The sequence below is a fragment of the Podarcis filfolensis genome, assembly GCF_964270895.1.
Source record: "Podarcis filfolensis genome assembly, chromosome: 13".
NCBI classification, from domain to species: domain Eukaryota; kingdom Metazoa; phylum Chordata; class Lepidosauria; order Squamata; family Lacertidae; genus Podarcis; species Podarcis filfolensis.
The window spans coordinates 5,855,408-5,875,073 of NC_139615.1; the positions used below are offsets into that span (position 1 = coordinate 5,855,408).

Here is a 19,666-nt window from a genome sequence, read left to right on the forward strand (position 1 = left end):
TGATCCATTCTGGGGTGCCATTTGCACCCCAAAAAGTCAATAACTAGAGCGCTGTTTCTGCGCATGCACAATAGAGCGTTTCTGCGCATGTGGCGAAAAAGATGCAACATGAACCTAACGCAACATGAGGTATTACTGTACAGCACACAGTGGTACCTCAGGTTAAGTACTTAATTCGTTCCGGATGTCCGTTCTTAACCTGAAACTGATCTTAACCTGAAGCACCACTTTAGCTAATGGGGCCTCCTGCTGCTGCCGCGCCGCACGATTTCTGTTCTCATCCTGAAGCAAAGTTCTTAACCTGAAGCACTATTTCTGGGTTAGCGGAGTCTGTAACCTGAAGCGTATGTAACCTGAAGCGTCTGTAACCCGAGGTACCACTGTACACAAAACGCAGCCTGCGACAAAGCAGTAACACTGGACCACACTGCAGGGTAGTTGTAGACTGTATTCTTGCTCCCAGCACCGGTTCCCCAACGTGCAATATTAACCTCGGCCTACACTGCAGGGCTGGTGTGACACGCTAGGCCCCGCCCACCTCCACCTGGCCAGGTGGGCGCCCTGCTCTGAAATCTGCATAATCTCCTCTTTCGTCCCACCTCCTCGTTCCTGATTGGCTGCTGCTCTACGAGGCCGCGGTTCCCAGAATGACCTCCAGGGGCCGCTGTGTGGCTCATTTTGAGCGGCGGCGGTGTGGAAACCGCGCGTCTCCAAGGTTTCCGCGGAACGCCAGGGGATGTGACGAAAGCGCCGGGGTGACGTCAGGCGCATCTCCATAGAAACGCGCCGGAAGCGCGGCGGGACATAAAAAAAAACCGAAATGCCCGGGGTTAGCGGTAGAAGGAGGAGAACCGAGCGAGCGCCGGAGCTTCGAAGCCGCTCAGGGTCCCGCAAAAGCGGAGAGGGAAGAGTTAAAAGGGCGCATGCGCAGCCGGAATTGAAGCCGCCGGAAGCCCGGCTGAGGGCTAACGGTTGCCAAGGGCAACGAAGAAGGGTATGACGCTTGTTTATTGGTTTATTTATTGCGCTTCTGTCGCTCTTTTCACCCGCACAGGGAGCTGAAGGGGGCCGGGACGGTTCTTCTGGCCCTGCTCACCCCACAATAACAACCCCGCGAGGTGGGCTGGGCCGAGGGGAAGTTGGCAGAAATTATGCCTGGCATGGAGGGCGGTAGAGGTGAAAGGGACCCCCGAGGGTCATCTAGCCCAACCCCCTGAGATGCAGGAACCTGCCAAGGAAGGAGAGAGCCCACCACCTCCCGAGGGAGCCCGTTCCGCTGTTTAATGGCTCTTAACTGTCAGGAAGGCGGAGAAAACGAAGGTCCTCCTCCACATGTTGGAGGGGGGTGCCAGAAAACCTGGAATTACGTTCACATGTGGTGGGGGTGTAAATACGTACAATTTTTCTGCCAAAAGGTGTTTAAGGAGATAACAGGAATCACTGGGTCAAAGCTGAGGTAGCGTTATTAACGATTTGCGATGGGGTAGAAGATTTGCAGGCCAGGCCAGGAATAGTCTTTCTGAGTCCTGATTGTGGCATTTTTTCATTTATTGCATTTCTATCTCCGCTTTTCTTCCAAGGAGCTCAAGCTGGAGTACATTGCTCTCCCCACCTCTTCCTAATTTAATCCCCACAACAACCTTGTCAGGTGGGTTTGGCTGAGAGGCAGTGAGTGGTGTCCAAGGTCAACCCCTAAGATTCATGGCCGAGTGGGGATTTGAACTCTGGTCCGGCGCTCCATCCGCTACACCACGCTGTCTCTCGCAGTTGCCAACCTCCCACTGTCGCTCGCTTCTTAGTTTTCCTTCCACCCTTCTTCTTTTTCTCACCTCAGGCGATGGCGGCCATGGAGGAGGATGAGGCAGAAGCGATGGGAGGGGCGGCCCCTGATCCCTGCGTCGCGTTGCGGCTCGTGGCTGCTGCGGCCTGGCACGTGGTGCAGAAGCAGCAGGTCCACGACTTCCCCCGCGTCCTGGCGCTGCTGGCAGCCGTGAAGGAGGCGGCGCCTGACTTGGTGCACTTCCGGCACCTTGCCAAGCTGAGGTTGGGCCTGCAGGCAAAGGTGAGTCTCAGGCCAACGTTTTTCGTGTGTGCAGATGTCATGCCGTGGCATTGGTGGGGTGAGGGGAGTTAAAAACGAAATAACCACTTTTCCGTTTCCGGCCGTCGCCGCGAGAAGAAGGGTTCTGCACGATGTCTGCCCATCTGCAATGGATGATGTTGCTCAACGGCTCGAGTTTCATCATCAAAAGGAACAGGCAAATATATAGCACAGAACCAAACAACCTTAAAGCCCGCAACTCTTTCCGCTACAATGGACTGATTCATCGCAAGACTGTTGGGGTGGAACCTGCAGCTGATGGGAAGGGCATTGTTGTGGTCCTCAAGAAGCGTACAGGCCAGCGGAAGCCAGCCACCTCTTACGAGAAGATCACCATCAACAAAAATGCCCGTGCCACTCTTAGCAGCCTCCGCCACATCATCCGCAAGAACAACTACCGCAAAGAGCTGCGCATGGCTGCTCTGCGTCGTGCCAGTGCAATTCTGCGCAGCCAGAAGCCGGTGGTGGTGAAGAAGAAGCGAACTCGGGCTACAAAGGCTACATAAAACAGTTGTCGGATTATCCAATAAAGGATTAGAACCAGGAAAAAAAACCCCGAAATAACCAGAGTGTTTTTTCTTTTATCTACCACTTGACTTGGGGTGAGACGCTTCAAAGCAGTTCACAAAAAGAATAAAACAGTAAAAGTATCAGTAAAAAACCCAGCTTAAAGCACATGTCAACATTATAAATATCTGGGTAGGCTGGCCTAAACAAAGAAGAGTCAAGTGAAGGCGCCAATCTAAGGTCCATATGTCTCAGTAGCCTGGTCAGTCTTTGCTGGTTTTCACTTATTATTGCCAAATGGTTCTTTGATCCTTTCCTCCCACCCCTGTCCCACAAGTTCTCCCAGGTCACCATAGAGGAGGTCAGCTCCCTTGACTTTCCTTTTTTCCCCTCTTGCATCAGGTGATCATGAACATGCTTCAGGAGCAGCAGCCAAATGGGAAGATATATGACGCTCTAGATACGTTCTTTCCAGAGGGGGAGACTCAGCCCCACACCAAAGCTGTGAGTGTCTGCATATATGTTCAGCAGAGACAGACTCCCCTCCCACCGTGCGTCCTTCCCTGCCATGCTCCTTCTAGGCTGCCCACTTTTCGTTAAAGAGCAGCCATCCCTGCAGTTGGTCCCTTACCTTTCCCGCCCCGACCTGGCCACAGTGACCATGCAAAGGTCGCCTCCAGGCTTGACTACTATAATTCGCTCTATGCGGGGCTGCCCTTGAAGCTGTCCCAGAAACTCCAGCGGGTGCAGAATGCTGCAGCGAGGCTCCTCATGGGGTCCCTGCCATGGGAGCATATTCACCCAGTGCTTTACCAGTTGCACTGGCTCCCGGTGGAGTACAGGGTCAGATTTAAGGTGCTGGTTTTGACCTTTAAAGCCCTTCACGGCCTAGGACCCTCGTACCTACGGGACTGCCTCTCCCGGTATGCCCCACGGAGGACCTTAAGGTCCATAAATAGCAACACCCTAGAGGTCCCAGACCCTAAGGAAGTTAGATTAGCCTCAACCAGAGCCAGGGCCTTGTCAACACTGGATCCGGCCTGGTGGATCTGATTTCTTTCCACAGGGCCTGTAAGACAGAGTTGTTCCACCTGGTCTTTGGATTGGAATCAACTTGATCCCCTTCCCCTCTTTCCTCTTTCCTTTTTCCTTCTGTGATGAAACTCCTATGTGGGGCCTTCCCTGGCTTTTTCTGGCCCATGTAGGACCAGTCTAAATAGTTGGCCATGGTGAAGATTTGACGTTTTCATTCCCAAAAAGTTTTTGATTTGAGTTTCTATTGAAATGAGGCTGCATTTTAATGTTGTATTTTAATCTTGTTTTTAAGTTGTATCTTAATCAATTGTTTTATATCTGGGGTTAGCCGCCCTGAGGTCTTTGCTGGGGAGGGCAGGGTATAAATAAAATTTATTATAATTATTTATTATTATTATTACTGTGGCCATCTCTTCCTTTCACCCCCAGACGCCTCAGGACGTGGAGATGGTGCGGGTGGCTCAGGAGAACTTCCGGGATCTGGTGTTTGGGTTGCTGAGTGACCGCAGGGAGAGGGAGAAGTATGTGCAGGTGAGGCTGGGGGACGAAGTTGAGAGGAAAGTCGGGCTGGCATGCACTTGAACAATGCAAGTTTGGTTGTGGGTTTGCTATCTGTGTTGGGCAGAAGTCAGGACTGAAGGGACAAGCTCAATAGTTCCTCCATCCTCAGACACTATGATCCAGGATCATTCTCTGTGGCAGCTCCTAAATAAGACAGCTTCTGGCAAATGCTGAAAACGCCATACCTATTCACCCTGGTTTTTATTTGACATTTGAGGGTCTATTTCCAAGACCCATCTTGTTTTTGTGATTGCAATCTGATTAAGCTGTTGATATGGTGTTCTGGTTGCTGTAACATGCCCTGGGACCTTGGGGTGAAGGGAGGGTTAACAGAGACGATGGTGATGATAGAATGGGACATGCTTTGCATACAGAACATCTTACATTTGATCGGGGCATCTTCAGTTAAGTTGAGAGATCATGGAAAATATTTTTTTCTACCCAAGAGCCGCTTCAGGGATAAGGAACATCTGGGCCACCAGATCTTTGTGGTCTCCCAACTCCCATCAGCCCCAGCTACATGGTCAATGATCAGGGATACTGATCCTAGTGCCACGATTTCTGCAGGCCCCCACGGGCTCCCCACCCGGTAACAGAAAATGCTGGGGCAGTTGGATGCAAACGGACAGTCTCATAGAAGGCAGATCCCTATTCTGAAGACGGGTGTTGGAATAGACCCTAATTGCAAACATCCTTGGATTTTTTCCTTTTAGGAGCACCTGGAAAAGGATTACGGAGAAGCCTTTATGCAGGTGGTCGAAGAGCTCTTTCACGATTACCTGTGGCAACTGGAGAAAACCCTTCCTGAGCCCCATTTGCAGCAGGTACCAGGCACCAGTAACAGTAGTAGCAGTGGGGCATGGGCTAGAACCAAGCGGTGGAGAGGGCCCCGTGGCTCCGTGGTAGGGCACAGGCTCTATGGGCAGGCCTTAGCCCTCATTTTTGCCTCCCCCCTCCCCAGCTGCTGGACGCCGCCTGCCTCCAAGGGCCGAGCGGGACTCCCCAGCCGGACTCCAGCATCCTCTCATGCTACCTCTCCGCCATGGGGTACCAGACCGCAGGTAGGTAACGAAGGCATTTGGCTTGCTTGGCCTTCCTTCCCTGTGTGTCCTTTGTCTGCAACCTCTTACCCTTCTTCCAGGATTACCTATGCACCCACCTTCTCCCCGCCTGTCAAGCACCCTAGTTCACAGTGAGGAGGAGGGGGAACATAGGACACTTGAGCCCTCCCAGGCGCACACATACAGGAGTAGTTCGCCCTGCGCCCAGGAACAGTAAGTGTCTCCTTGTCCTCCTTCTCGTTTCCCCGATTCCCCTGCCCCTAAACAGCTTGTTCTATCTTCTTCTTTTCTCTCCCTCCTTTAGGGATTCCCCCAGACATCGACTGGGCAACCAGGGAATGGGTAGGTAGTCCTTGCTTCTATGAATCTCTCCCCACTATGTGGGCAAGTACAATTCTGGGAATTGAATGTATTTTTTAAAAAATAGTTTACTCCAGCCTCCCTGCCTTGGTAACCTTCCATGTACATTGGGCTACAGGTCCCACCAGCCCCAGCCAGGGATTGTCTTAATACAAAAGCAGCTGGAGGGTAGCAGCTGAAGAAAAACCACATGAAGACTCACTGGGGGGTGGTTCCAGCGTTTGGATTTTTTGCAGAACAAATGTCTGGGTTTTACAGTAGAAAGCAGGGTTGGCCAACCAGGTTTTGAGGGCTGGCTGTTTTCCCTCCTCCGTGAGATGCCTGTCCCCTGCTCCCCAAATCACCCCGCTTTTCCCAGTTCTGTGTTTCAGTCTCCCGTTTCCAGGAACATCTCTCCAGGAAGGGAGTGTATCAGGAGCAGACAGGGTGGAGGGGCTGTGGCGTGGGCGTAGGTTTGGAATGACCAGGGTTAGAGGAGCTCAGCAGGGACCTCACTTTCCCCACTACCACCCTCCCCCCCCCTTGCTAACTGCAGGGCCCTGACCTGACGGGCCTGCCCCCAATTTCCACATCCCTCCCCTTTCCAAAGGAGGGTAGAAAAATCCCGAGATGCCACCACATTCTCCTTGCATGGACCTGGGGAGAAGACGCAGCCCTGGCTATGCAGGGGAGCAGCGAAGGATGTGCCAAGTACCCACAACCCCTTCCGTTCTCTTTCTAGAAGAAGTCGAGGATATTGTCCTGGATTCAAGCAGTGATGGATGCAGTTCCCCTTTCGTCAAGGTGAGGAACGAGATACTCAGCATGCCATGGGGAGGGGGGCGCGGTTTGAGAGTGCAAGAGGTCAGGCCAGGGCCTTGGCTGGTGAGTGTTGAAGGAACAGCTGTGGGGCTTCTCTGAAGCTTTGGCTCAGCCCCGTCATCCCCCCATCCCCGCCTGGAGCAGCCCGCTGGGGCTGATGGGAGTTGTAGTCCAAAACCGAGGGCCCTCAGTTGCAAAAGGCTGCCGTGCTGTAACTGTAAGCAAGCTCAAGCATGTGCAACTGAAACAGCATCTTGCTTCGCTGTTCCTCGTCAGATTTTAGATTGCAAGCTCCTCAGGGCAGGGACCTAGCGCTCTGCAAAATACCGTGTGCACTGATATTTAAATAAGCCTGGTGGAGATGGGTTGAGGGTGTCCCTTCTTGAGCTTGAAGAGGAGGTGTGCCGGTATGATTTGAAGGGGCTCAGCCAGCCAAGGCCTCTTCTCCCTTTCTCCTCCAACAGGGAGACTACCAGTGCACCAGGCACGACACCCTCATCCCCACGTTGCAGCAGTACCTTAGCAACACCAGGAATCAGTGAGTGGCTGCCCACCCACCCCCTCCCTTGCCTAGGAAGGTGTTCTTTGCCGCACCTTAACCTCTTTCTCGCCTCCTTCCCTTCCTCCAGGTGTGCTAGTTCGTCAGGCTCAGCAACACCCCATCTAACATGACATCTGCCCCGTTGGTCTCCTCTTCCAAACATGCCGGCACAAAGACACTTTCCGAGCTTTATTTTTGGTTTCGGCAAGCGGTGCAAAAGTTCCTGGCACTGTTCCACTGTTGTCTTTCCCAACCCGTCTTTGGCCTGGCCCACGGAAAACGCCTCCCCTGCTCCCTTTCGAGTTTGGTCTCGGGAAGGAAAGACACAAATTGTGCAGCGCAGAAGTGGGACTGGCATACAAATACTGGAATAAAATAATTACACAGACGCACGTCTCCTTTCTACTCACAAGAGGAGGGCGGTCTGCCTATACTGGACTGAGCGAGGAATGCAGCGGAGGGGAGTAAGGAGTGCCAGCCTGGCGTCGGGCACAGGGTGGATTTGGTCAGCGCCAGGCCTGGTGCTTGTAAACCTGCCAGCGCTCCACCTGTGCAAATACTCCCACTGGAGTGGCCCAGGAGTGGCCGCCGTCTCGTGGGGCGGAGGTCAGGGTTGGCTGGCCTCGCCGAAGATGGGGTTGGCTTGCTGGGTGACCCGGATGAAGGTGGTCCTGCGGCTGAGCTCCTTCAACTTAGCAGCCCCCACGTACGTGCAGGTGGAGCGGATGCCGCCCATGATGTCCCGCAAGGTGTGCTCCACGTCGCCCTTGAATGGCACTTGCACCACCTTCCCCTCAGATGCCCTGCAGGGGGAGGAGGGAGATATTAGCAGCCATGCAGGGACTGTCCAGCTCCCCCTCCTCATACATTTAGCAGGTAGAAGAATAGGAGGAGTTTGGATTTGATATCCTGCTTTATCACTACCCTAAGGAGTCTCAAAGCGGCTAACATTCTCCCTTCCCTTCCTCCCCCACAACAAACACTCTGTGAGGTGAGTGGGGCTGAGAGACTTCAGAGAAGTATGACTGGCCCAAGGTCACCCAGCAGCTGCATGTGGAGGAGCGGAGACGCGAACCCGGTTCCCCAGATTACGAGTCCACCGCTCTTAACCACTACACCACACTGGCTCTATTACTTGGAGCTGCAGAGAAGCTCTAGGCCCCAGCCTCATCCAGCCATTTGGGGGGACCCATCCCTCCCTCTCTTCCCAGGCTTGACATCAGGCTCAGGAAAAATTCACGCTGAGATTTGAGCGTGCTCACAGAACCTCCTTTGCTTGAACCTTCAACACCATAATCTTTACTAGAAATATAGGAGAGTTTGTGTGGCTAGAGCGGCAAAGAGCCATCTTGCCCCATCATTCCACTTCCTGCATTTCATTCTCTGATTCCGTGAGGAGAAACTCCCTTCATCTCTTGCCATTGGCCCTGCTTGCTGTGGCTGATGGGAGCTGCCAGAGTTTCCCCACTCATGCATCACAGCAAGGATGCTGCTGGGTTAAAAATGCCACAACAACTTGAGCCATGATAATAATAATAATAATAATAATAATAATAATAATAATAATAATAATAATAATTTTATTTATACCCCGCCCTCCCCAGCCAAGGCCGGGCTCAGGGCGGCTAACAACCAATAATAAAAACAAGTTGAATGAATACAACTTAAAAACAAGATTAAAATACAACATTAAAATATTGAAACATTAAATTATTAAAATGCAGTCTCATCACAGGAGGAGAAAGAAAAAAGAAAGAGGGGGAGGGAATCAAATTGGCTCCAAGCCAAAGGCCAGGCGGAACAACTCTGTCTTGCACGCCCTTCGGAAAGAAATCAGATCCTGCAGGGCCCTGGTCTCATGAGGCAGAGCGTTCCACCAGGCCGGAGCCAGTGTTGAAAAGGCCCTGGCTCTGGTTGAAGCTGATCTAACCTCCTTAGAGCCTGGGACCACTAGGTGTTGCTATTTATGGACCCTGAGGCTCTCCGGGAGAGGCGGTCCCATAGGTACGTGGGTCCTAGGCCGTGAATCATGACAAGACTCCTTGACTTCCCTGCTTTTCCACCTGATGGCTCTCTCCCTAGACCTTGTAAGGTTTCCCCCCAGCCTGGCTGACCTTTCCCTTTCCCTCACAAAAGCTGTCCTGTGCTCTGTTACTGACATGTCCTTGCCTGGCTCTTAAGCTATCAGATTTCCACCCAAGAGACTACCATTGTGCTTTTGTTCCCTCTACAGTCATACCTTGGTTCTCGAACAGAATGCATTCTGGGAGTCGGACTCCTGGAACCATTCGAAAACCAAGGTGTGGCTTCCAGTTGGCTGCAGGAGCGTCCTGCGGCCAGTCGGAAGCCGTGCCGGATGTTTGGCTTCCAAAAATAGTTCGAAAACCGGAACACTCAGTTCCTGGTTTCAATCGTTCAGGAGCCAATTTGTTCGGGAGCCGAGGCGTTTGAGATCCAAGGTATGACTGTACTTGAGATGCTCAGGCATGAGGGTTGATACTTATGTAGCCCAAACAGCAGCACCTGCACGCAAGGAAGAGGTATTGGCAGATTCGGCCTGGCAGAAATCTGGAGTGGGGAAATGTTCCACAGCTCACCACCATTTTGTGGGCCACAGCTACCAATGAGGACTGGCTGCGGAACATTGGCTGATTTTTATTTCAGGAAATTTATATGCCGCGTGATCGTAAACAAAAAAACCACAGTGGTTTGCAAAACGTATAAAGTCATTAGTAAAAACAGCTATTCAAAACATTCAAAAGCTAACAAAAACCAACAATAAAAACATATTAACACTCACGTTCTGCATACCCTGCGAGGCTTGCCTAAACAAAAATGTGTTCAGCAGGTGAGAAAAAGAGTTCAGTGGAGGCAGCTGCCTGTTGTTCAAGAGGCAGGGAGTTCCAAAGATCCATTTCCTACCCATGCAGGTGTTAACGTGGTACCTGTAGCAGTGCCGATTCTGCTGACAGAAGTGGTTGAGTGGGCGTAACACTTTTTTTGTTTTAATATTGTCTTGGCAGCCCCCAAGGGTGGCTGGGGCAACCCAGTCAGATTGCTGGCGTCTTAAGGAATAAATTACCGTATTTTTCGCTCTATAGGATGCACTTTTTCCCTCCTAAAAAAAGCAAGGGAAAATGTGTGTGTGTCCTATGGAGCGAATGCAGGGGGGAGGCAGGCGGGAAAAGCCCCCAAGAGCCGCACACAAGCTCCGTGCGCTCTTGCGGGCTTTTCCCCAGGAGGGAGAAGGGACTGACTGGCCGCATCAGTCCCTTCTCCCACCTCGTAGAAAAGCCCACAGGAGCCACGCACCCTTTAAAGAGTGCACGGCTTCTGCCGGTTTTGCGAGAGGTGGGGGAATTTCCCCACCTCCTAGAAAAGCCAGCAGAAACCGCACAGCCCCTTTAAAGAGCGCACGGCTTCTGCAGGAGGTGAGGCAATTCCCAAACCTCCCGCAAAAGCAGGAAGAAGGTCTGGGAGAAGCGCACAGGCTGCCTGCATCCTGTCCGCTGCTCCCAGAGCTGGGGGTGGAAATTATATTTTTTCCCTTGCTTTCCCCCTCTGAAAACTAGGTGCACCCTATGGTCAGGTGCGCCCTATGGAGCGAAAAATACGGTATCTTATCTTATTGCCCTAGAATCGGAGTGCTTTGCTCTGCAACATTTTACACAGAGTAGTGAATGTGAGTAACGGAAGAGGGAAAGGAGAGAGCACGAACTCTCATTTCGGCCGCCGTACCTGTATTCTGCCACACCCCCGGCGTACTTCTGCATGGCTACCTCTGAGCTCTTGCCATAAAACAGCTTGTACTGCTTGCCTTCCTTCTCAATGAGCTCCCCGCCGGATTCGGTGTGCCCTGCCAGCATCCCCCCCAGCATGACGAAGTCCGCTCCGGCACCTGCACCCACAACGGAATTGGGAGGCGTGTGAGACAGGTGGCTTTAGCTGCGAGACCCTGAGAACCTCTCGGGTTCTGCCGCCACCCCGACAGTTGGACCCAGGGAAGTTGGAAGGACGGGATTTTTAATTTTTACCAAAAGCCTTTGCAACGTCTCCCGGGCAGCTGCAGCCTCCGTCCTGCAGGAGAGAGGGCGGAAGGACAATCTCGGCATTCCTCGTTCAGTCTCCCTATGGCTGCCATCCTAAGCGCCTGCCTTCTCTTAGCAAAAGACTTGGGCAAGCCTTTAGTCCTCATGACTGGAAAGCCCTATTCTTAGAGGTCGGAACCAGCGGCGCAGCTGTCCTAGAGTTATTAAACCGGATCATACCCTCTGCAGCGGTCAGGGCTGCCCTCCCAAGACCCCCTGTAAAATGGCGGCCAATTGAGGGGGCAGGGAAGTGGAACACTCGCCGTACGGACAGGAAAATGTGGGGTTTGCCTGGATGCTTTCTCGTGCCACTGGGAAGAGAAAAAGTTTGATCCAGGACAGATTTTTGAAACAGGCCCCACAGGTGCTGCTAAGACTCCAGCTCCTTCAGCCCCCGCCAATACAGCCACAGGCAGGAATGATGGGAATTGTAGAATTGGGCAGAGCTCCAAAGGGGCTCTGGCATAGTTAAGGCTCCTGCCATCCCTTTGCCCACTGGACCTGGCAAGGGAGGAGATGGGCGTCTCACCGAGATGATGTGCCCATTGAGGCCATGGGCGGCGTCGGCACATTCCATGACAGCGCTGAGTTGGGGGTAGCCGACCCCCGTCTTCTTCCGCGTGGTACAAACCGAGCCTGGGAGGAGACAAGGCAAGTGGTTTATATATATAATTTCTATTAGCTTTTCTGTTTTGCAGTTTAAAATGCTCATTTTACATCCTTAAGATCCCAATGACTTGCCTTCTTCTCTTTCCATGGTTCATTTTACATAGCATAAATCGCTGCATATTTTGCAAAAACTATACCAATCAGTATTCCATTATTGCATCCATCAAAACTTATTTACACCGTTGAATTTATCTTAATGCTGCCGGCGTTTTCAGCTGTGCACAATTATTTGCCATATATTCAATAAATGTTTTCCAATCTTCTCTAAACGTGTATTCTTCTTGTTCTCTCATTCTATATGTTAAGTTCGCAAGCTGCGCATATTCTGTCAGCTTAAGTTGCCATTCTTTAGTTGGGACCTCTCTCGTTTTCCATTTTGGGGCTAACAAAACACTGGCTGCAGTAGTAGCATACATAAATAACCTTTTTTGACACCTGGGAATTTCAGTCTGAATTATCCCCAACAGAAAGAACTCTGGTTTGGAGGGGGGGGGAGTACTTTTAAACATTTTCCCCCCAATTCATTATGGATCATTTCCCAATACACGTTTACCCTTTGCAAGTGGTTTAACCTAGCCAGCCAGCCCTTTCAGAGAGACAGAGAGGGTTGGGGCAGGACAGGACTTGAAAGACCTCCTGTCTTCCCTCGATTGAGATTCAACATGTGCCCCCACTCCCAGGACAGATGGCCACCCAGGCTCTGTTTAAAAAAGAGCACCATTTAAAAGGAATGGTTGAGGCATTTGGGTGTGTTTAGTCTGGGAAAGAGGAGACTGGGGAGAGAGATGATGTCAAGGCTGCCCAAGGTCCCAGCTCACAAAGGACCAACGCTGCTTTCTAATTAAATACAAAAGTCTTTATTGAAGTTCAGTTTCACTTCCAGAGCCGCAGCGCACAGCCCCACGTCTCAACTGTCAGACCGCTGATGACCCTTCTGAATCTCCTCCCCCTGTACACCAATTTAAGACCCTCGCCTTGCTCCACCTTTTCCGCTGCTCCTTCCTCCTCTGGGTCCGCCTGCCCGCCGGGGTCTCGCCCTTCCTAGCCTCTTCTGACGCTGATTCCCCTGAGCCTTCTCCCTCCCTCCGGCGGGCTTTAGGAGCTGGTTCCCCATCCGGGTCTCCTGCTGTCCCGCGCGCCTGTACATTTGAACTTGGCGCGCACGCCCAGCCAGCAGTTTTCCTCCTAACCGTTTCACTGCTGCTGTCACTGCTTCCCCCTTTGGGGGGGCTAGCTGCAACTGACCTCCCCTCCATTCCCCCACTCTCCGATGGAGGCGTGGTCAGCCCTGACTCACTTTCTCTCCCCGCTGGAGGAGACGCTGGCCCTGACACATGTGACTCTTCCCCCCCACTACGCTCTGGTGGGGAAACTGGTCCCGATCCCCCACTGCTGCTTTGGGGTTCCCCTCTGGCTCCTTGTTTCTGGTGCGTCCCCCCTGGGACCCCCCTTGCTCTGACCATCGGCGCCCCCTTCTGGGAATCTTCTGATTCGCTGGAGAAGCTCATGGAATCTCTCGGGCCACTGTCATAGTCCCCTACGCTTCCCTCGGATTCCTCCCCTTCGCTCTCCAATTCCTCTCTCCCCAGTGCTCCTGCTCCTGATTCCCTGACAGATATCTTCAAATATATCAAGGGCTGTCACATGGAAGATGGGGCAAGCTTGTTTTCTCCCACTCTGGAGGGTAGAACCCAAACCAATGACACAGGAGGGGGCAGTCCTGATAAAGATCTAGCTAGTGGGGTCAGAAAGATTCTCCGCACCTGCCCTAAAGGACCACTTCTGCCTATCAACGTATCCAAACCTTAAGAGCATAATCAGTGAATAAATAAGGGTCCCTTCAGTTTAACACAAGACTCCTGCCATAACCCCAAGATGGATGGAACCCCAAAGTTCACCCATCCTTCTCCACTTACCTGGGCCAATCCCCACTTTGATTATATCAGCTCCTGATAAGATGAGCTCTTCCACCATCTCCCCTGTCACCACATTCCCAGCCTGGTGAAGAGAAAAAAAAGTCTGACTTGTAGAACCAAAAAGCTTGGCTTGGGTGAAACATGCCATGGTGGGACATAGGGGTGAAATTCTGAAGGCTCCAAGATAAAGGCTACAGCATGGTGTGGAAATAAGGTGAGGGATGTGAAAAAAAGAGTGGGACGTGGTGAGAAAACACAGCTAGCCTTGCCATATACAGTGGTACCTCGGGTTACATACGCTTCAGGTTACAGACTCTGCTAACCCAGAAATAGTGCTTCTGGTTAAGAACTTTGCTTCAGGATGAGAACAGAAATCGGGCAGCCTCAGCGCGGTAGCAGCAGGAGGCCCCATTAGCTAAAGTGGTCTTCAGGTTAAGAACAGTTTCAGGTTAAGAATGCACCTCCAGAACGAATTAAATATGTAACCAGAGGTACCACTGTAGTCCTATAGGATGGTATCTCGGGTTACAGATGCTTCAGGTTACAGATGCTTCAGGTTACAGACTCTGCTAACCCAGAAACAGTAACTCAGGTTAAGAACTTTGATTCAGGGTGAGAACAGAAATCATGCTCCGGCGGCAGGCCCCATTAGCTAAAGTGGTACCTCAGGTTAAGAACAGTTTCAGGTTAAGAACGGACCTCCAGAATGAATTAAATCCTTAACCCGAGGTACCACTGTATGTTCTGGTAACCTCCCATCTTGACTACTGCAATACACTCCACTTAGGGCTACCCTTGAAGACTGTCCAGACGTGGCAGAAATATCGGGAGTAAAAGAAATAAGGAAGAGCCTTGCAGGATTGGGGCAAAGTGGGTGCTGCAAAGAGAAGCCCAAGAAAGGTGAAACGTACAATGATGGTGTGATCCGGAAACCGCTTGCGCACGTCCTTTAGGAACTGGACAAAGTGCTCTGAGTATCCATTTGCCACGTCCAGGCAGATGTAGCGCACCTGCGGCACCGTCTCCAGGATCTGTTCCAGCTGCTCAAAGTCGGAGGGGCCGGTGCCTGAACTGGCTGCCACGTTCTGGGGAGAAGCACCAGGACAGATTGTAAAGAACTAGGCAGGGAGGAGACGGGATTGCCCTATTCCCCAGGGCAATTTGAGACGTGAGGGCGACTCAACGGATGACCCAGGGGAGGAGCTAATGTCAGGTGGCCTGAAGCCCAAGCGAGGGTGACAACATTGACTCACCAGCAGGCATTCTGGGTTCTCCGCCGCAAACGCCTTCCACTGGTCCAGACTGTAGTGTTTGTGGATAGTGGTGAAGAGAGAGAACTGGGAAGAGAGATGGTGGGGAAACAGACAGTGAGAAAAGCGAGGAAACAGCCCTAGGGGGCATCATTCTACTCTGGGTGTCCTGGTGTTACTGAGACTGCAACTCCCATCATCCAGTCAGCTTGGGCCGATGGTCAGGGATGGTTGGAGTAGGAGTCCAGCATCTTCTGGGGGGCACCCAAGCCTGGAAAACATTGCCCTGCAGGTACCACGAAATGGGGATCAGGTATTACCTTTCCCGTCTCCCCTCTATCCACCTTTACTGCTGATCAGGTGTACTCCGATAAGGAACCAGGTGAACCTGTGATTTCCCTGTGAACCACCCTGAGATATTCCAAGGAAAGGCGCTATACAAAATAATTAAATAAATAACCAGTGATCCCAAAGCTGAACACCTTGCCAGGGCTAGCAGGGAGCAGAGCCTCTGCCGAAGCAGGAAGCCCTTGCAGCACCCAGGTGACCAGGCCGCCTCAACAGCCACCGTACCTTGCAAAGGACCTTGGCCATCTCAAAAGTGCCCACCGTGTCCATGTTGGCAGCAATGATGGGGATCCCTGTGTACGTCTGCTTGGAGTTGCGGAATATGAAGGACCTCATGAGATCCACCTGGGAGGGAAGGAAACCAAGATAAAAGGTATAGGGCTGCAAGAGCGATATGGCCTGGGAGTCACTGCTCCTAACTTCTGAGGTGTCACATGAAGATAGAAACTAGTGTCTCCCAGTATGGAGCTTAAAACAACTATGTAATATATGTATGATTCATGGACTGGATATGACACATGTAATTTATGTATTATACTTTGTATTTGTTTATATGTATATATAATGATAAACCAATAAAAACTCATTAAAAAAAAGAAACTAGTGTCTCCCAGTATGGAGCAGCAGGAGAGGGACCTGTTTCTCCCATCTTCTGTTGTGGCTTAAACCAAACTATTTAAATGGGAATACAAAAAGGGGAGGTGTGAGGAGGCCAAGGAAACAAGCTAATGAGTTTAAAGTTACTAAAAACGGATTTGTTTTTTAATTCTTTTTTATCTATTTGTTTTTTGTATTTTGTATTTTTATTCTTCTTTTTCCTCTTTTATGTATTTTTCTATGTCTTCTTTTTTGTATCTTTTTCTTTCTATGTGACTTTTTTCTATTTTGTAAACTTATGTTTTTGTAAAATCTCAATAAATATCTTTTTTAAAAAAAGAAAGAAACTAGTGTCTCCCAGTATGGAGCAGCAGGAGAGGGACCTGTTTCTCCCATCTTCTGTTGTGGCTTAAACCAAACGTCCTGTAGTACTCGCCCGTCAGGGAGCAATCTGATAAATCGATGACTCAGTCAATGCTTTACCTGTGGAAAGTGTTGTCCCTGATATCCCCAGTCCTCAGGATGTAGGACCGGGATGCAAATATCAGGTCCAGGCTAAGCCTGAAGTGTGAGGAGGCTGATGTCTTTTACTTAAAAAGGTTACTAGCCCTCATGGCTTCAAGACAAACATCTGTAACGTGACCCTGTGACCGGGAAGTGCCCCTTAGCCCGTTCCAGTCAGCAATTACAGCAAGTCCAGCCAGTGAGAGAAGGGCTTCAAATATCAGATTGGTCTCCATTTAAATGCCCTGGCTCCGTTCAGTGTCCCACACTTATGTCTCTGCAAACTGTATCATACAGGAAGGCATCGAAGCAGCATTCGCACCTCACTGCGAGACTTGAGTGTGCTCCGTTTCGGCCTCAAGAGGACATCCTTGAAGTCTAACTTAATGTCATTGTCGATGTGTGGCATCTTCGACCCCTTGGGAGGAAAGCAAAAAGGTCACACTCTGGGACACCAGGCAGAAAATCCTAGCCTATTCAACCTGAGCACAACTGTAGAACAAACTCTTATCGGTAGTGCTGTCTGTTTAAGAGACACATTTTTTCCCAAAGCCAATTTTGTCCATATTGAAACTGAACATGAAAAGACTTTCCTATAGCAACCAGCAGTGGTTTTTGACATTAAAACACAAGTGACTTGCGTTGCTTCCACGAACCACGGCTTGCTAACACTAACAGCCGTTCATGACCTCTGCTTCTGCCTCAGTTTCTCGCAGTGATTCCACGCATGCCACTCTGTGAAAAAACACTAGGCACATTGTATCTCTGTTCTCTACATCATCTCTGAGCCTCTGGTCACCAGTTGTTTGTCAAACTACAGTTCCATCTCCACCACCTCTTAGACCCTACCTCTTGGGCTTCCAATACCATTAACGATTAAGACACCCCACGACAGACTTCAGATCTACCGCAGCACCTGCCACATTAAAACCTCAGCCATCGTCTCCCTCTATGGGCTTGTCACCAGTCTTCAAGGCCTTGATGAACCTAGTCCTGAGCTGTGGCATCCAAACCTACCAGCAGCTCTTATCACTAACGGAAGCGGAGACGATTACAGGCTTTTGCAAAGACTTTGCACCTTTTATCTTTCATTATTGTTACGCTTCCAGGAACACCAACCCACATCCTAATGCTTGTTACGGGAAAATCTAGGTGTGAGCCTGCTCAGTCACCCAGTTCGTCGGGCAGAGCCCGCAGGTTCCTGCGGAATAAAGGAAGGATTCCAGCCACCAACCGGAGCAAATAGCTGTAGACCAAAGTTTATTGCGCAATAGGTTCAAAGAGGAAATTTGAACCCCGAGGATGGGGTGACAAAGACTTTTAAAACTTTCCCACCATATCCCAGAATACAGTTCGTACAGCATCATTGCTACATCATTTCTACCTCACTGACATGTCACAAAAGGGGAGGGGTTAACCTTCGCAAACATGTCCAGACAGGTCCTTGGTACAAGATGAGCATAGGCAGACATGGCAGGGCAAGACTGGGTATAAGATTAGCATAGACAAATATGTCTTAAGTACCCACCACCCAAATGTACCATAGAACTTCCTTCGCATGTCTGGAGCCTGAGGCAAGTCAGGTGATGAGATTTGGCTTCCCTTGGCTAACAATGAGCCCAGCAATTGTCACCTCTGGGAGCTTCCTGGAGTCCTTTTTCAAGGGGAAAATAGCTTTGGAATGGAGGACACTGGCAAAGGAGATGATTTTATATTATTTTTAAAGCTAGGTGACTTCCCTGAGCTGTCAAGTTGAAAGGATACATTCAGGCATAATATTTGTAACATTTAACTTTAAAGATGTGCCCCCCGCCCCGTAATTTCCGTAACATGCTATAAATGAGTTACAGATAGGTAGCCGTGTTGGTCTGCCATAGTCAAAACAAAAAAAAAAAAATTCCTTTCCAGTAGCACCTTAAAGACCAACTAAGTTAGTTCTTGGTATGAGCTTTCGTGTGCATGCACACTTCTTCAGATACACGTGTGTGTATCTGAAGAAGTGTGCATGCACACGAAAGCTCATACCAAGAACTAACTTTGTTGTTGTTTAGTCGTTTAGTCGTGTCCGACTCTTCGTGACCCCATGGACCAGAGCACGCCAGGCACTTCTGTCCTCCACTGCCTCCCGCAGTTTGATCAAACTCATGCTGGTAGCTTCAAGAACACCATCCAACCATCTCATCCTCTGTCGTCCCCTTCTCCTTGTGCCCTCCATCTTTCCCAACATCAGGGTCTTTTCCAGGGAGTCTTCTCTTCTCATGAGGTGGCCAAAGTATTGGAGCCTCAGCTTCACGATCTGTCCTTCCAGTGAGCACTCAGGGCTGATTTCCTTCAGAATGGAGAGGTTGGATCTTCTTGCAGTCCACGGGACTCTCAAGAGTCTCCTCCAGCACCAGAATTCAAAAGCATCAATTCTTCGACGATCAGCCTTCTTTATGGTCCAGCTCTCACTTCCATACATCACTACTGGGAAAACCATAGCTTTTACTATACGGACCTTTGTTGGCAAGGTGATGTCTCTACTTTTTAAGTAACTTAGTTGGTCTTTAAGGTGCTACTGGAAGGAAAAAAAAATTTTTGTTTTGACTATGGCAGACCAACACGGCTACCTATCTGTAACTGATGCTATAAATGGTCAGCAGGTTTTGAAAGGGGCGCACTTCCAGGGAAGCGTCCGTATGACTGAGCCCAGCGTTTGAGCACGCCTGCGGGGCGGCTGACTCTCTTGAAACCAGTGGGGCGCCCCTGCCAGTATCCTGGGACAGGGGCGCAGATGACACAGAGCCACCAAACCCCCCACCTGGCTCCTCCCCCAGCAATGCACTGCCATGTTAGCAGGACTCATGCTAACTCTGCAACGCTGCCCCGGACCCCAACCCCACTCAGAGCCAAGGGGGCGCGGCTCACATCACGAATGTGGGGTTTGTTTGGGGGGGGACAAGTGCGAGGGGCCGGGTTGAGCCCTACTTCCGGTTCAGCCTTGGGCGCCCCCCCCACCAGCACCGCGCACACTTCCGGTTGCAGCTACCCGAGCTCAGAAGGCAGGAGTCAGCGCGAGCCTCTTTTCCACAACGGCGCGGTTTCACCCGGCTTCTCACCGCTCGACCACGCCCCCCTTCCCTCCTGGTCCTTCTGAACCTCATCGGCGCACTGCCTTGTGGACCTTGTAGTCTTCTTCCCTCACTGCTATAACGGCGCAGAGCGGTCACTGGACTGCAACTCCCACAAACCAACGCGCCTGGAACCGCTCTCGGGAAACGTTTGCCCCCACCTACATGCGTGCGTGCGTGCGCGCGGCGGCGAATCTCGCGAGAGCCAATCAAGAGA

The 19,666-nt window shown here is 51.0% G+C and overlaps 3 protein-coding genes across 12 annotated transcripts; 2 read left to right on the top strand and 1 right to left on the bottom strand.

The window, feature by feature from the left end:
* The first annotated feature begins 662 nt into the window (after positions 1-662).
* On the top strand, positions 663-7,355 carry TINF2 (TERF1 interacting nuclear factor 2). 8 transcript variants are annotated; one of them, XM_083581092.1, is made up of 11 exons: positions 685-994; positions 1,835-2,062; positions 3,011-3,112; positions 4,073-4,174; positions 4,918-5,028; positions 5,166-5,265; positions 5,346-5,478; positions 5,570-5,607; positions 6,347-6,408; positions 6,891-6,964; positions 7,056-7,355. In XM_083581092.1, the coding sequence occupies exons 1-11, from the start codon at positions 821-823 to the stop codon at positions 7,096-7,098; spliced, it is 1,167 nt and encodes a 388-aa protein (XP_083437218.1). In that variant the 5' UTR covers positions 685-820; the 3' UTR covers positions 7,099-7,355. The 8 variants fall into 8 exon arrangements, with proteins under 8 accessions (XP_083437220.1, XP_083437218.1, XP_083437219.1 ...); XM_083581093.1 differs by having other exon boundaries at positions 6,350-6,408; XM_083581094.1 differs by lacking the exon at positions 6,891-6,964 and having other exon boundaries at positions 663-994.
* On the top strand, positions 2,146-2,654 carry LOC310747000 (large ribosomal subunit protein eL28-like). The gene has a single exon (XM_083581291.1). The coding sequence runs from the start codon at positions 2,194-2,196 to the stop codon at positions 2,605-2,607; it is 414 nt and encodes a 137-aa protein (XP_083437417.1). The 5' UTR covers positions 2,146-2,193; the 3' UTR covers positions 2,608-2,654.
* Positions 7,142-19,580, bottom strand: GMPR2 (guanosine monophosphate reductase 2). Of its 3 annotated transcripts, none has more exons than XM_083581130.1 (10): positions 19,368-19,580; positions 16,662-16,757; positions 15,464-15,583; positions 14,894-14,977; positions 14,552-14,725; positions 13,641-13,722; positions 11,585-11,691; positions 11,002-11,044; positions 10,706-10,865; positions 7,142-7,770 (listed from the first exon to the last, which is right to left on the bottom strand). In XM_083581130.1, the coding sequence occupies exons 2-10, from the start codon at positions 16,746-16,748 to the stop codon at positions 7,575-7,577; spliced, it is 1,053 nt and encodes a 350-aa protein (XP_083437256.1). In that variant the 5' UTR covers positions 16,749-16,757; positions 19,368-19,580; the 3' UTR covers positions 7,142-7,574. The 3 variants fall into 3 exon arrangements, with proteins under 3 accessions (XP_083437256.1, XP_083437257.1, XP_083437258.1); XM_083581131.1 differs by having other exon boundaries at positions 16,662-18,172; positions 18,966-19,542; XM_083581132.1 differs by lacking the exon at positions 19,368-19,580 and adding an exon at positions 19,247-19,266.
* Between the last annotated feature and the right edge of the window lie 86 nt (positions 19,581-19,666).

Excerpts from the sequence above, each read along its gene's own strand:
- TINF2 (XM_083581092.1), top strand. The coding sequence starts at position 821 with ATGCCCGGGGTTAGCGGTAGAAGGAGGAGAACCGAGCGAGCGCCGGAG. Across the intron at positions 2,063-3,010 it reads GGTTGGGCCTGCAGGCAAAG|GTGATCATGAACATGCTTCA; the intron begins GTGAGTCTCAGG and ends CTCTTGCATCAG. Across the intron at positions 5,266-5,345 it reads CATGGGGTACCAGACCGCAG|GATTACCTATGCACCCACCT; the intron begins GTAGGTAACGAA and ends CCCTTCTTCCAG.
- LOC310747000 (XM_083581291.1), top strand. The coding sequence starts at position 2,194 with ATGTCTGCCCATCTGCAATGGATGATGTTGCTCAACGGCTCGAGTTTC.
- GMPR2 (XM_083581130.1), bottom strand. The coding sequence starts at position 16,748 with ATGCCACACATCGACAATGACATTAAGTTAGACTTCAAGGATGTCCTC. Across the intron at positions 14,726-14,893 it reads AGAACCCAGAATGCCTGCTG|AACGTGGCAGCCAGTTCAGG; the intron begins GTGAGTCAATGT and ends GCTTCTCCCCAG. Across the intron at positions 11,692-13,640 it reads CAAAGTGGGGATTGGCCCAG|GCTCGGTTTGTACCACGCGG; the intron begins GTAAGTGGAGAA and ends GTCTCCTCCCAG.